A 15572-nucleotide genomic window follows, 5' to 3' on the forward strand; every position below is an offset into this window, starting at 1 on the left:
AGCAGAATAAGGTGGTCAAATGAACAGAAAGGGCTATCATTTCAAAGCAGGTGGTGAGATCACAAATGCCAGTGCTCCCTTATATCAAAAAGCTATTTGGAGTCAGAAAAAAATAGCACAGCAAGGAGGGGTCTGGAACAGAACTTTTCTCCCTGCTGTGTTATGTTGTGGTGGAGTGAACTATGGGAGAGCAATAAAAAAAATAGCATACACCCCCACTTTCATTCTTGAGTGTTATAGTCCATTCTGTCATCTCATTCTGCTGCATGTATAGTTTGAGACAACAGGCTCGCTCAGCCCAGGGTAAGGGAACCAGCAGGCTGGATCCCTAATTCCTCATCCCTCTGTTGTTACAGCTGATTGGTAATTAACAGCAGCCTCCTTTGAAGATGTGCCTCCATAGCAGTTTGCTGTAACCAATGATCAGGGAGCCTCTTTGAAGTCTGTTTGGAGTAGGGGTAGGGAACCACCGCCTCATGGGCCAATCTTGGGCTGCCAAGTTGGCCTGCAAGGCCACTTCCCCCAAAACTGTGCCCACCTGTCAGCTGACAGTCGGGAGGGCGGAGTTAAATCCTGAACTGGTGTGCAGCCAAACAGAGCAGGATTTAACTCCCACTCATCAGTTGATGTACAGGGTTAAATCCTGCTCAGTTTGGCAGGATTCCATGCAAACCCTTTCCTGACACAGCGAGGGGTTTGCAAGGAAACCCCAAGAACTCAAAAGACGCCCTGCCCTCTTTTTTAGCAGTGCCTTGCAAGGTGCTTTGAAGTCCTGACTTTGGGACTTCAAAGCACCTTGCACCTGACACCATTGTGGCGTCCTGTGATTGACAGGTGGGCAGCTGCCTGCTCCACACTTCTTGCCATCTGTGGCCATGGGCTGGAGGTTCTCTACTGCATGGCAGACCACAATCAATATCTGGTGAGCTCCATTGGCTTAGTGGCCCACAGGGGCGTTCCTAGCCCCTCGGCTGCCCGGGGCGGGAAGCCAAGGGGCACCCCTGGGGGGCGGGGCATCGTGGCGCGTGCGTGCGTCATGACGTCATGACGCACGCACGCGCGGCGACGGCCCGGCATCCCCGGGGGCGGGGCATCGCTGCGTGTGCGTCATGACGCACGCGCGCGCAGCGACGCCCCCGCCCCTGGGGTATGCCGGGCGGGGGCTTGGGAGCATCGGCGGGCTACAAAGAGCCCCGAAGCCGCAGCCATAGCGCAAAGGGCTGTGAGGCTGCGGCTTCGGGGCTCTTTGCAGCCCACCGAGGCTCCGGAAAGCGGCGGCCCGGCATCCCCGGGGGCGGGGCATCGCTGCGTGTGCGTCATGACGCACGCGCGCGCGGCGACGCCCCGCCCCCTGGGGTATGCCGGGCGGGGGCTTGGGAGCATCGGCGGGCTACAAAGAGCCCCGAAGCCGCAGCCATAGCGCAAAGGGCTGTGAGGCTGCGGCTTCGGGGCTCTTTGCAGCCCACCGAGGCTCCGGAAAGCGGCGGCCCGGCATCCCCGGGGGCGGGGCATCGCTGCGTGTGCGTCATGACGCACGCGCGCGCGGCGACGCCCCGCCCCCTGGGGTATGCCGGGCGGGGGCTTGGGAGCATCGGCGGGCTACAAAGAGCCCCGAAGCCGCAGCCATAGCGCAAAGGGCTGTGAGGCTGCGGCTTCGGGGCTCTTTGCAGCCCACCGAGGCTCCGGAAAGCGGCGGCCCGGCATCCCCGGGGGCGGGGCATCGCTGCGTGTGCGTCATGACGCACGCGCGCGCAGCGACGCCCCCGCCCCTGGGGTATGCCGGGCCGCCACTTCGGGAGCCTTGTCCGTGCAGCGCTGCTGCTCCCGGGGTGACGGAGGGAGCGGCGGCGCATGGGAGTGGTGGGACGCGCCGCCGCTCCCTCCGTCACCCCGGGAGCAGCAGCACTGCACACACCCGCCTAGGGGCGGCACCAGGGGCGGACCGCCCCCACCGCCCCCACCCTACGACGCCCCTGGTGGCCCATTCAGTAGTTTGGGCCTAATTTTATCAATAAGAGGCATTTTAAGGAAAAAGTCACATGCTATTAAACTGAGGGCTAGTTAGCTGGTAGTAAACCAGTGTCTTATTTTGCAGCGTTGACCTAGTATTGCTTTGCAGAAAATGCATCCTGAGGCTTAAAAGCGTCTTCTTCCAAGTAATTTAAATTCTTGCAGTTCTTTAGGCTTTAAACTCTGGTCCACACCTGGAGTTAGCTTGTAGGTCAGAGGGGAATCAATGTAACCATTTCGATACAGGCAGACGCGACGACAGAATTCAAAAGTGCTGAACATGACTCCAAAATAAGGAACAATCTGTTTAGAGAGAAAGCAAACAAACACACATAAATAGTCACATACTTTCATTATCCAGTCTTCAACCCTACTATGGGGGAAAAGCCTGAGCATGTTTATTCATGGAGAGGCAGTGTGGTGCAGTGGTTAGAATGGTGGACCATTAGAACTGGGAGACCTGGGTTCAAATCCCCACTCACTGGGTGACCGCAGTGAAGTCATCTTAGATCAGCCTAACCTACCTCACAGGGTTGTTGGGAAGATAAAAGAGGGAAGGAGAGAACCTTGAAAATTATTGAATCTACAAAGAATGGCAGCTTTAAAAAACTGCATGCAATCCTCAATTTACATCAACATCTCATGGTTAAATTCTCACAGGAGGAAAAAAGAATAAATTCCTAATTAGGAGCACAATAAATCAGACCTCCAGTGGTATTGAACAACAGGTGCTTTAATACATACCCTGAGTAAGTTAGCAGTGAGTCCATTCCAAAGGGCGAGCACCCCTTTTGTCTTCATCGTTTGCTTAAAACAGTCCACCATGCCTTCAAAATGGACATCAACCCCTCCGTGGTGTGGGAGGAAAGGACTCTGAGCCTGCTCGGGAGAGAACACATCACCATTTTAAAGTTCTGAAACCCTTTCAGCAGAAACCTAGCCATGTCTGCTTAGAAGTAAGTCCTAGTAAGGTTAGTGGGGAAATGGTTGCAGCCTAAGGTCACTTCTGGGTGTCCTACTTCTTGAGCAGTCGTCTGAATTTGATTGCACAAAGTTTGCAGGCAGGTTATGCGACGAATTGAACATTTGCTCTGATTTGTTTGAGCAGAGGTTATATGACTTTGCATCAAAGCAAGTCTTATCCCACAATTTATCATCACTTCCTTTGTTGCAAAAAGGGAAGTGGGTTTGCTTTGCAAGAGCACTACTATGGCTGCAGTTGCACAAGCTGCATTTGCTGGTATGCGACTGAATCCCACCCCAAAACAGTGATGGTTTTCAAGTGCCCTTAAGTCACCAACACTGCACTCTGATGCATGTCTACTCAGAAGCAAGTTGTGCTGTTTTCCATGGGGCTTACTCTCACTTAACTGCACTCAAGAATGCAGCCTAGCAGCAAAAACATATATACAGAATATCTGCACAGAAGTCCCATTGAATTAAATGGGCCTTGCACTTCCGCATTAAGTGCACAGAGGAGATTGCAGTGTTAGTATTGCTGCTGCCTTACCTTATGGATTTTGGACATAAGATCCAGGCGTTTGAATTTCAGCCTTGCACCAATACAAAGACAAGGAGAGGAAATATTGGGGGGGGGGGGGTCATTCTGCACAGCAGTATACCTGATCCTATTTGCCTAAACTATGGGTGGCAAACCCGCAGCTCTCCAAATGTTAAAAAGGTAAAGGGACCCCTAACTGTTAGGTCCAGTCGTGTCCGACTCTGGGGTTGTGGTGCTCATCTCACTTTACTGGCCAAGGGAGCCAGCATACAGCCTCCAGGTCATGTGGCCAGCATGACTAAGCCGCTTCTGGTGAACCAGAGCAGCGCACGGAAACGCTGTTTACCTCCCGGCAGAGCGGTACCTATTTATCTACTTGCACTTTGATGTGCTTTTGAACTACTAGGTTGGCAGGAGCTGGGACTGAGCAATGGGAGCTCACCCCAACGCAGGGATTCGAACCGCCAACCTTCTGATCAGCAAGCCCTATGCTCTGTGGTTTAGACCACAGCACCACCTGTGTCCCTTCTCCAAATGTTACTGGACTCCAATTATCACAGATCATAGGAAGCTGCTGTATCAAACCACTGATCCAGGTATTTCAGTCTTGTCTACACCAGAGGTGGGAAACTGGTGTCCTCCAGATGTTGTTGGACTACAACTCCCAGCGTCTCTGGCCATTTGACCTGCTGGCTAGGGCTGATGGAAGCTTGAGTCCATCAGCATCTGGGGGACTTTAGGTTCTCTGTCTCTGCACCAACTGGCATTCCCAGCTCTACCCAGAGATGCCAGATATTGAACATGGGTCCCTTTATGTGCAAAGCATGTGTTCTGTCACTGAGATATAGCCCTTCATGGGCTGTGTTGGCTGCAGATGATGGGAGCTGGAGTCCAACGTTTGGAGGATCACAGGTTCCCACCCTTGGTATAAATTACACAGACACATGAAAAATACAATGCCAAGCAATGCCATACTATTCACTTATAAACTCATCTGCTAAGTGTGCTTTTAACCTAAAGTATACTTTTGTCATTCATTCATTCATTCCTGCTAGTATTCTACGCTGAACAGCTACATTATCATGGAGTAATTCAAGACATGTTTGCTTCCAAGTCTCACTGGTTTCAATGGGGAAAACGCCTTAGGAAGTATGTTTAGAACTGCAGGCCTACAGCGCAATCCAATACATGCCTGGTCAGGGAATCTCCAGATGACCTATTTATTCAGCAATCATCCCAATTTGCTTGCACATTATCCAGTGGTCAGGCTAGGTCCAATCTTCATTGAGCATCTGCAATAAGCACTTGTTCTGTTTTGTTTGGAGGGTCTTTACATGTCTTCCGTTCTTTCACACACTCTTAAATGCATTTCCCCATAGCTTTCCTAACAGCAAAGAGTCTCTCTCTCTGTGTGTGTATATATGTGTTTAAGTAGAATTGGACTGCAACTCCTATCAACCCCAACCAGCATGGCCAAGAGCAAGGAATGCTGGGAAGTTGTAGTCCAGCAACATTTGGAGGGCCACCTCTGATTTAGTTATTTATTTAGTTATTTTTTTTACACATAATTTTTATTAAGTTTTCTCATAATTATAATTTAAACAAAAATATACAACGTTTATGAATTATATATATACAAAAGTTTGTATCAATGAAAGTGCTCTTATGCTTATATCATATACATAGCTTGTACACAGTTTTGTATATTTATACTAATACTTATCACTTTTATAACTGCATAACTTGCATACAACTAGTTATTTAGTTAGTTAGTTAGTTAGTTAATTTATTGCTTATACCACACTGGCAATACTCTTGGGACATATGTCTGTGCCCTGGCTCAGGTTTGGAAATCACTGCTCCAGCCACAGTGAAGGGAAACGACCACAAGTTCTGTGCTTCCAGCAAGGCAATTCTGCATCTCACTCTCTCTCTGGCTTAGTTCCCAGATAAATGTTATGCTAAGCGATGTCTGCAAGGCACTGTGTGAGATATCCGCCAAGACCTACAAGTTAAGCCATAAGGGCAGAACTCATTTCCTTTCCTCATTCTTCAGCATTAGAGGGAATTTGCAAGAAACTTTGAAAGTACAAAGAGACACTAGCGCTGCAGGTTCAGCTCGGAAACTGTCTTTCACGCATAGAGGAAACAAGTTCGTTTTCTTACAATGAATTAGGACTGGTTTAAACTCAAGAAGAATGATTCAACAGGATAAATCACACCACTTCGGACTGCAGGTTAAAAAACTCATTGCAAACAGAATACCAGCACTGCGGATAAAATTCACAGATGTGTTAATTTCTGCTTGCAGGGCCTTAAAACAACAAAATGGCAGCATTCAAAAGTAGTATATCCGACTTGCAACCTGAAGTAGTACAAGCAATTCAAACACCTGCCTCGTTACCATTTCCTTCTGTTGCATCTGCAGACCCAGCCTGTGCAGGAATGCTTTCAGCCTACCTAGGTTACATTTAAATTCACATGTTAACACTAGCACAACAGAGATTCAACTACCCAGGCATATCTGGAGGGTTCACAAGGGAAAAGCATTCTCTATGCCCCATGTTCTGTGTTAAGTCAGACCTCAGACAACTTCTTAACAGTGATAAGCCTAAAGTGATCCTCTCTGTCGGATGGATGCCTTGTGATGATACATGAGATGCTTCCACTCTCATATTTTAAGTTCTTGGCTGCTTCACTTTGTTTACTGAAAGCTGAACCCTCCAGGACATGGTTCCGTTACGGAGAAGCACTCTTCAACTGGACAGAAGAGTTTTGACTGGATTTAGTATCTGCTTTTTAATTGATTAATGGATTGCAATTTTATTTTTATTTTTTTAATCCCCTTTACCATGGCCTCAATATCAGTCCCTTTGCTTCCAAAGCAAGGTTAACCCCCCCATACCCCGTAAGTAAATAAAATAATAATGCAACTAATATATGCATTGATTTTTTTTAAAAAACATATAATTCACCAACCCAAACCCAAGAGATATAGAAATGAATTAAGAAATAAAGACACAGGTTCTTATGGATCTTTCCAGGGTACAGAAAGTTGCCCTGCAGGAATTCTATGAAATTATATTTTCAGTGAGAAAGCCTAGGAGTGTGGTATGTGCCAGCCTTGCTAATAAGGGATTAGGAAAAGAAGTGGCACAGAAGTACTCGGGGCGTTTATTTCACTTAATCTGAAATCTAAAATAAGAACACAGAATCCTTTCAAGGGCTAGGTTAACACGGACGATTGGGGATATCTAAATACTTCCAGGCTGAATGAAGCCCGACCTCAAATCTTGCAGCCCTCAGTCAAGGCTTCAATGAAGCACTTGAAATTCTGCATGTCTGGGGATGTGCTTATTACTTTTGCCCAAAGGAAGGGCCTGGGAAACTGACACAGTTATGTCCCTAGAGGGAAACAGTTTTAGAATCAGGCACGGTTTCTGCATTGGACTAGGTTGGGACAATGGGACTCTCTGCTGGTGGTGGATTAATTCAGGCATCCAGTGGGGGGGTTTGCAAACATTAGAAGTTGATACAACTTCCTTTGCTGGTTGATACTAGGGTGTCCAGAAAGAACAAGGCTTTTAATAGTAGTGCAAATGAGGGGAATTTTGTGTACCTGGTAAAATGATGTTTCCTACATAAAGGTGTAAGAGCACCTGTCTTCTTTTGCAGCAGGCCACCCAAGGTGAGAACAAGGTCTGGGGTTGCCAGATATCGGAATTTGATCTAATGTTTCAGGGTTCTGTTCTGAGGTTCCAATCCTTCTTCTGAGGATATCCGTTTTTAGCTATCGCAGCCATCTGGTAGACTTGTACTCCTACCAAGAAATCATTCCTACAAACACTTACTAAGGGATAACACAGTGGGGCTTGCTTCTATAGGACTGTGCTATGAAAGTCACTGTAGCTAATGGCCAGTGGCAGATCTTGGGGTAGCGAATTCCATTACAGGAGGACCAGATGGCAAAGTGGGGATATCTCCTGCACTTTTAGCAGCTGTTCACGAGAGGGGATTTCAGCAGGTGTTGCTTCCCTCTTCTACTCAGCTTCTAAAGGTGCAGGAGCTCTGCCAAACAATTCCACAAGTTATACTTTCTCCGGCCTAGCCTGAGACTCCTTCTGACTGTCCTAAGCCATCACAAATCAGTTCCTTTGTGGGATCCTGACTATGAGCTTTATGGAAACAGGAACAAGGGAATAGATAGGAAAATGACATGTAGTGCAATGCTATACACATCTGCTTAGCAGTGAGCCCACTGAATTCAATGTGGCTAAGTAACTGTGCACGTGTACAGCTTGAATGTTGGGTACCCAGGCACGCGAACTATACACTTGTTCAGTGCTTTCCTTCTAGGGGAAAAAGGTGCCAGTACTCACCATGAAGTTGTTACAGTAAGTGCCACACTTTTAGCTAGTGCTTTTCTTTTAGGAAAAAGAGGTGCTGGTACTACATACCCTTGAGTACCTCCGGGGGGGGGGAGAGCACAGCACTCGCTGAATATTACATGTGAATAACTGTACGAGTGTACAGCTTGTTAAGGAGCACACACCCCTGCTCCCAAACTAAACCAGGCCTATGAACTCAGTGGTCGTAGAATTTTCAAGGGAGGAGAAAACTGGAGTGGAAGGGAGAACTGCACTCCACACTGCAGCATTTTGTTACAGGGCCCACTTGTCAGGGCTAACAGTTGCTCATCTCCATGAACCTGTTGAGCCTGAAATGTCTGTAAGGCAAGTGGCTTTCACTGCAGCGGACTCCATAAAAGTACAGTATGCACTGTGCGAGGAACAGCTTTCTTTTGTCTGTCATTAATCTACTGCCAAGCCAGTCCCACAGGGTAAATAATATCTGTCTCGAGGCAACCAGTCCAGAAAGCTTCTGTAAATGAGGGGTGTGTGTGTGTGTTCTGATATATCATCTCAGGTTCTAGGGATGATACAAGGCATAGGTGGGAACTTTTGCAGCTAAGGGCCACATTCCCTTCTATATAACCTCCCAAGGGCCGCATGCCAATAGTGGACGGGGCCACAGGCAAATGTAGGTGGAGCAACAAGTGTGACTTTTAACTTTGTACACTAGGCTACTTTCTGCACACACGCAGATTCCTGTTCCCTTCAACTATAGCTAAGCATGGTCAATAGTTCGAGATTAGGGTAGTTGTAATCCCAAAACTACATCTGGAGGGCACAAATTATCCACCCCTGATTTAAAGTATTCCCTCCACATGTTTTGGTGCCAGGGATTGCCTACTTCTGTTATTGTAGATTTTATTATTACTATTTAATTATTGATCTATTTTGCGAACCGCTCTGGTGTATGTGCTATGAAGAGTAGCACATAAATCTTCTAAATATATGAATAGGTTTCCCTTTCTTTTTATTTAAATTGCGACAATTATAAACTGTCAAGGTGGCATTGTAGAGGGATGGAGACCAGGATCCAAATATCTGCTGGCCGTAAAGCTCACCTTGGGCCAGTTGCTATTTTTCTTTCAGTCTAGTCTACCTCACAAGGTTGTTATGCTGATGAAATGGGGAGGGGGGTAGGAATGGGGAGGAGTCTTGCATGCTGTTCTTCGCTCATTTGAGAAAGGATGGAGGGGTGGATATAATAAATAAATGAGTAGTACTTCAGCTGCTTCAGACAATCATACGTTTCACAGAATCATATAATTGTAGAGTTGGAAGGTACCTCAAGGGTCATTGAGTCCAACCCCCTGCAATGCAGGAATCCTGCCCACAGCTATCCCTGGGTGGGCTTGAACCACCAAACTTCTGGTTAACAGCAAGATGCGCTGACCCATTGTGCATTTGCTTCAGACAATCGTATATCTGCTTAATAAAGCGAGTCTTTCCCCAATGCATGAAGCCCCTTAGCATCTCCCTTCACTCAAAATGTAATTAGAAAACATGAAACGTTTTATTACGGTAACCATAGCTTTTACCCAAACAAGGAATCTATGGTTAGCAGCTTCAGCACATAAGAAACCAACTTCAAGCCACAATTTAAGATCTAGGCTTGATCCAAAGCCAGCAATTATATGGAACAGGGGAAGCTGCCTTGTGCCGAGTCACAGCACTGGTCCACCTAGCTCAGTACTGTCAACACTGACTGGCAGCAGCTCTCCACAGTTTCAGGCAGAAGTCTCTCCCAGCACTACCTGAAGATGCCTGGGACCTTGTGCATAGAAAGCAGATCCCTTACCATTGAGCCATGTGGCCTTGGGAAACCACAGTTTCCCAGTCTGGACAAACTGGGCAACTATGGTTAATTGAAGGCTTCTTGGTTTGTTTGGTCACAGTGCAAAGGAAGGATATAAGGATCTGTAAAAGGGCCTTCCAAATGTTGCACTTATGTAGAAAATTCTAAGCCTTTCACATTTGCTAAAAATGGAAAGCGTTATGAAAAGTCATCTTTGCCTTATGCTTTAGTACTCTCTTGCTCCCCCCTTTCTTTCTAAAATTCAGCAGCATTTTAGCAAAAAGAAACCTACCCAGCATCTGCATTTTTACTCTAAGCCACGAGGACCCATGCCCAAACATGCATACTATACCTTTTAGTTCGCTAATAGGTCAACCAGGAGCAAAGGGAAAGAGGGAGACAAAGGGATACAGTTAGGGTGAACAACAAAGAAGATGCTGCAAATTTACATTTTTTTAAAGGATGCTTTTAAAATGAAGAAAGAAGCAACTTAACAAGTATCTCAGTTCTATGCATATTTAGCGAGAATTAAGTCCCAGTTAATTCAATGGGTCTTACTCCAAGTTAAGTGTGTGCAATGCTGCATTGTTAGTGTAAAATAGCCCAAGTTCAAAAGGGGGGAAAAGGTTTTAAAGGAGATCCGTAAATCCAGGCAGAAAGACCAGAGAGGAAATGTTGGAGGCTGCAGGAATCATCCTGAGCTGGAAGTGTATTGTGGAGGAACAGCACCACCTAGTAGCTCAAAATGACCTAACATTTCTCCTTCGCCAGCTGTATAGCTAAGGGCAGAACTACATGTTACAAGGCAAATGCAGTGGACAAGAAAGGGCCATAACTTGGGAGTGGAGCACCTGCTTTGCATGCAGAAAGTTTCAGACTAAATACCTGGCATCCTCAGGTAGGGATACAAGAGGCACTGCCAGTCCGTGAGGACAATATTGAGCTAGATGCACCAATGGCAATATGAAGAACCTCCCTGCTTTCCTATAACAAGCTTCCAAATCTATAAATTAATGTGCAGTTAGAGCATCTGCAGGGGGAAACTGGTGGATGGAACAGGGTGTGCTTGATCTTCCCCTCCATTGCAATGTCTCCCACAAGCCCTCCTTCCCAGGCTGTTTTTCATTGGTTTTCATGTATGAAACAACACAGGTACAATTACTCAGGGGCAAGCAAATTGCAGCCTTCCAGATGTTGCTGGACTCCAGCTCCCATCAGCCCCAGGCAGAATGGCCAATGGTAGGGGATGATGGGAGCCGCAGTCCAACAACACCCAGAAGGCTGCAGGTTCTCCAACCTTGCTGTAAAGCAACAATTCCTTTGCGGCAAAGATGCCACATGGCAAATGTAAGGACTGGTACCATCCTAGTGCAATGGTGGCGGTCTGCTTTGCTCGTTACTAGAACCCCAAGGCTCAACAGCTGGGCTACAGATGCAAAATGGTTGTGCCAACTTTCTGCTGTTGTCCATGAATCATACACTTGGATAAACTGCATATACAAATACAAAACTACCTCTGATTTATTACAGACTAGGGATTCTATCACAAAGCTCTAAAACTGGTCAAAGGGGCTGCCAGTTAATACTCATGTTATTTATAGGCAAGGAACATTGATGATGAGAGATAAGTGATTGACTCAAGGCAAGACACAGCAGTGGCATGTGAGGGGTGTTTGCACTTGCAAATTTAAGGCACAGCAAGTTATGAACTATACAATTTTCTTAAGGCAAGCCTATCCAAACACATATATGTTGATGTGCTTTAAACTCTTTTTAAGTTTACAGCTGGTTTTAATTGCATTTTAACTACTTGAGTTTAACTGCTTTTATTGATATTTTTTTCTTGTAAACCACTCAAGAGCTTTTGTTCTAATCGAGTGGTAAAGAAATTGTTAAATAAATAGATCCCCATTTTACAGCTAAGAAATACTGAGACTCTGAGATAAAACCTGCCGGTTGGATCAGTCAAATCAGAAAACCTGGATGATCCCCTGCAAACAACTCAAAGGTCTACCAATACATCTACCTTCTAGTTCCAGAATCTAGCACATAGTGCTAAACATATGCACACAGTCCCAGGTATGATTTTCCCTCCCGTCCTTTAAGCAGACAACAGTGCAGCCCAGAAGAGGTGTGATCGCCTTGTCTATGGGCCCTCTTGCTCCCAATACGCCACAACGTTTCCGCTGCCTATGCCACTAGAGCCGAGGTTGCCATGGACCTTCCCTGATGCCAACAGGATCCTCTCCCTCCCCTCCAATGAAATTAGGTGTGAAAGAAGCATTCTGCTGTAGTCTTCAGAATAGATTGCAGCATGTGCTTGGTTGTGGGGGTGTGGTGCCCGCAAGAGCTTTTGCAAATGTGCCTACAGGCCCCCACCAAAGGTTGGCAACACCTGAGCAAGAGGCTGGTGTGTGTTGCATACCCCAGTTCTAGAGGAATAGGGTAGCCCTAAATTCCATACCTGCATTTTCCTCTTGACTGTTTCAAAAGGGAAAGAAAGTGACTGTGCAACTCCAGCAGCCAGGCAACCATTCACAAAGTTCTGCACAGGAGTGAAGCGGATGCTGGGCTGACCCCAGATTTTATCCAGATGTGTGTAAACGAGGAAAGAGCCAATGGAAAACGGGATAGCACCTGTCATGAAAAGCAAGCAAGCAAAGAAGTTGTTAGGTGCTTACTGATACAAATTGCTATGCCGGTTCAGATCAAGAAACCACCTAGCTCAACATCCCATCTGCTATCGCTGGCCAATCAGATGCCTCTGAGAAGTTTGCAAAGCAGGGTATGATCAGGACCAGTGCTAGGGCTTCTAGCGCCCTAGGCGAACCACCTTCTGCCCCCCCCCCCCCCGCCCAAGCCTGCTTTAGCGGGAGGTGGGGGTGGTGGAGAGGCAAGCAGCAGTTTCTCAGCTGTAGCGAGAAGCTGCTGCTAGCCTGTCCCGCCCAAGCCTAGTTCGCCTAAATGGACGTGCCGGCCCTGCGTATGATGGGAATATCTTTCTCCTGCAATAATTTCTGCTTCCAGAAAATGGAAACATATGAAGTTGTGTTTGCACCCAGGAGCTGCTTTTGGGGCTTCCCATAATCATTTGGTTGGCCACAGTGAGAACAGAATGCTAGACTACATAAGACTTTGGTTTGATCCAACAGGACTCTTCTGATGCTCTTTTGTAGCAGAAGCTGCTGATTAACATGTGTTGACTGTCCTGGAAATGTCAATAACTCCAAAGTCTGATTGCATTTTTGTTAAGGGTAAAACAGAAAAGCATTGTACTACAGAACTTGGCACAATGTAAGGTGCAAATATTATTTTGGGATATACTTGGGTCTTCTAAAACATTTGGACTATAAAAGCGAAAGTAGGTGAGGCACCAAGGTCATCACTGGCAATTGAATGGGTCTTTTAAAAACCGTATACAGTAGTACCTCCGGTTACGTAATCCTCTGGTTACGTAAACTTCAGGACGCGAAAGTGGCAAACCCAGAAGTATTTGACTGGGTTTCGCCACGCGCACATGCGCAGAAGCGGTCCTCAGGTTGTGGTAACCTCGGGATCTGTCTGAACCTCCGGAATGGATCCCATCCGCAACCAGAGGTACCACTGTATAGTATCTGCTGTTGGGTCAAATCAGAATCTGTATTGCAGATTGTCTGCATTGCCTCTTTCTTCCTTGCTACATTTGGTCATGGGAAAACTTATGCCTCTCAATCATGATCCCCCATCTGTAAAATCAGAATTGGATCTCCTCACAAAATTTTGGGGAGGATGCATGACTGAGAACGAAGTTAACAGCACATTGCCAATACAGTTTTGCAGGCAATAGACTGAGATCTGACGCAACCGATTAAAAAAAAGGGGGCTTGTCTTATTGCATTTCAAAATTCAATGCTGCCTTTTATTGTTTTATTGATTGAACTGACAGCTGTATTTTAACGTCTTTTTGTTAGAAGCTGCCCAGAAAACAGGTGGCACAGAAAATACTGCAAGTAAAATAACTAAAAAGCACCGACTTTCAGTCACCATTCCAACCCCAATGTTATAGGAAAAAGAATGCAGTCTCACGATACCTAATACTGACAGTGAAACACCACGGTAAAGTGCAGCGACACCTTCTTGATGATAAATCATGTACAAAGCATGCAGAATTCCTTTGTAGGAGGGCTCCAACCGGTTCTGTACAATGAGACGGGTTTTGACGACTTCAGTTGGGTATGTTGCAACAGCAGCCACCATGCCAGCCAAACTTCCCGCCATGATGGAACCCCACTGGGAGATGTGGCCCAAATCATCCACAAACAGCAAGACAAACCTAGTATGATATATGGGGGTGGGGACATCACAAGTCAGATACACAACATAGATAAAGTCAGTGATTCATTTGTAACACTAAATCATGGTTTGTTTAAGCCACTGTTTAACAAACCATAAGTTAACCAAAGAAACCATGGCTTTCCCCCTCATTTGTTTCATTTTCTCAGTGTCTCTTGCCTTGTACCTTTGTAGTTTGGCCTCCCCACCCCAGACAATAATCAAAAAGGCCTTCTGTGAACTTTCCGTTCAATGCAAGTTTCAGTTCTGATGAATTCCTGATTAGCTTAAGTCTGAAATAAGGAGAACTTCTCTTCCAACACAAAAGTGGCATGCCTACTACGCATGTGTTAAGTCTGGCTAACAGAAGGCAAAAAAAACCCAGCTGCCTAAGATTATCTAAAACAGGTTTAATTTATTTCTGTCTTTCTTTTAAAAGAAATCAGACTTGATTTACAGCTCTCTCTTCAGCACCACACCTCAGAAGCTACATCTAGCTCCCACCACTGGGGGAAATACAGGAAACCTTCATCCTATTATTTGATTCAAAACCAAAGGGAGGAAATGAGTTCTGTTTTTGGGCACAGAATGCAGTTTATAATTAAAGTTTGGAACCCACTTTCTGCATGGAAAATACATTTTGTGGACAATTAATCATATTTTATCTTTTAGGCTTCATAGTGAGACAGTTAAAAAACAAACACCTCCAGAAAGTTTCACTGTGTTCAACAGAGCTTAGTCGTAGTTAGGTGAAAACAAGACTGAAGTTTACTGGAGTCCCCTCCCCTCCCAAGTGCCTGTAGAACTGGAAAAAAGCTGGGCAGCCACAACGAACTGCAGGAATTATTAACCCTTGGAGAGCCGTGTCCCCGCGCCACGCCATTGCTTTGGTATCAACTGTTTGGGTCCCAAAGCCGAGGGGGTCTCTCACCCCAGCTTACCTGCGGTAGGAGGCCAGTTGTAGGGCGCTGTAGGGAAAGAGGCGCAAACAGGCGGTGAGGTTGCCCTTCCAGAGGGCCCCAATGCCTTCGGCCTTGCATAAACTGCGCCCCGTCTCCCAGAGCCCTCGCCGCGAGTGGCGAGTGCCAACTTGGGCCAGGACGGTGAAAACTTCCAGAGGCGCCGTCAGGCTGTGGCTCAGCGCCCCGGCCAGCCCGGCGCAGCTGAGCCTCTGAAGAGCGGTGAGCCGACTGTCCCGCTTCCAGGTCGCCATGCCGCCCGGGCGGCGGCTGCACCATGCCCGCTGCGGGCCGGGCAACTAGCGAGGAGGACGCATAGCGACGCATACCCGGCAGTCCAGCCCCTGTGTGCGCTACGCAAGGCCGTCGCGGGGCGGTGCCAACTTGGTCTGGAGACGGGAAGGGGAGGGAGAGCTGACCCTTTGAGAGTGGAGGGGTCGAGGCAGGTGGCTGATGCCCGATTGTCCGTGCCCAGGAGCCCGGAGCGCGCGGCTCAGAGACAGGAGAGAGCGCGGGTGGCTCAGGGAGTTTGTTCCAGCGACAGGGCCGTCTTAAGCATATCTGGTGCCGTGGTGTAAAGATCCCTC

The 15572-nt window shown here is 47.0% G+C and overlaps 1 protein-coding gene across 1 annotated transcript; it reads right to left on the bottom strand.

The window, feature by feature from the left end:
• Positions 1–1984: 1984 nt before the first annotated feature.
• On the bottom strand, positions 1985–15322 carry SLC25A43 (solute carrier family 25 member 43). The gene is made up of 5 exons (XM_033137617.1): positions 14968–15322; positions 13786–14027; positions 12180–12352; positions 2755–2889; positions 1985–2313 (listed from the first exon to the last, which is right to left on the bottom strand). The coding sequence occupies exons 1-5, from the start codon at positions 15237–15239 to the stop codon at positions 2137–2139; spliced, it is 999 nt and encodes a 332-aa protein (XP_032993508.1). The 5' UTR covers positions 15240–15322; the 3' UTR covers positions 1985–2136.
• Positions 15323–15572: the final 250 nt, after the last annotated feature.

The sequence above is a fragment of the Lacerta agilis genome, chromosome Z (assembly GCF_009819535.1).
Source record: "Lacerta agilis isolate rLacAgi1 chromosome Z, rLacAgi1.pri, whole genome shotgun sequence".
In the NCBI taxonomy this organism is placed as follows: Eukaryota; Metazoa; Chordata; class Lepidosauria; order Squamata; family Lacertidae; genus Lacerta; species Lacerta agilis.

Excerpts from the sequence above, each read along its gene's own strand:
- SLC25A43 (XM_033137617.1), bottom strand. The coding sequence starts at position 15,239 with ATGGCGACCTGGAAGCGGGACAGTCGGCTCACCGCTCTTCAGAGGCTC. Across the intron at positions 14,028-14,967 it reads CAACTGGCCTCCTACCGCAG|GTTTGTCTTGCTGTTTGTGG; the intron begins GTAAGCTGGGGT and ends ATATCATACTAG. Across the intron at positions 12,353-13,785 it reads TGTTTCACTGTCAGTATTAG|GTGCTATCCCGTTTTCCATT; the intron begins GTATCGTGAGAC and ends TTTTCATGACAG.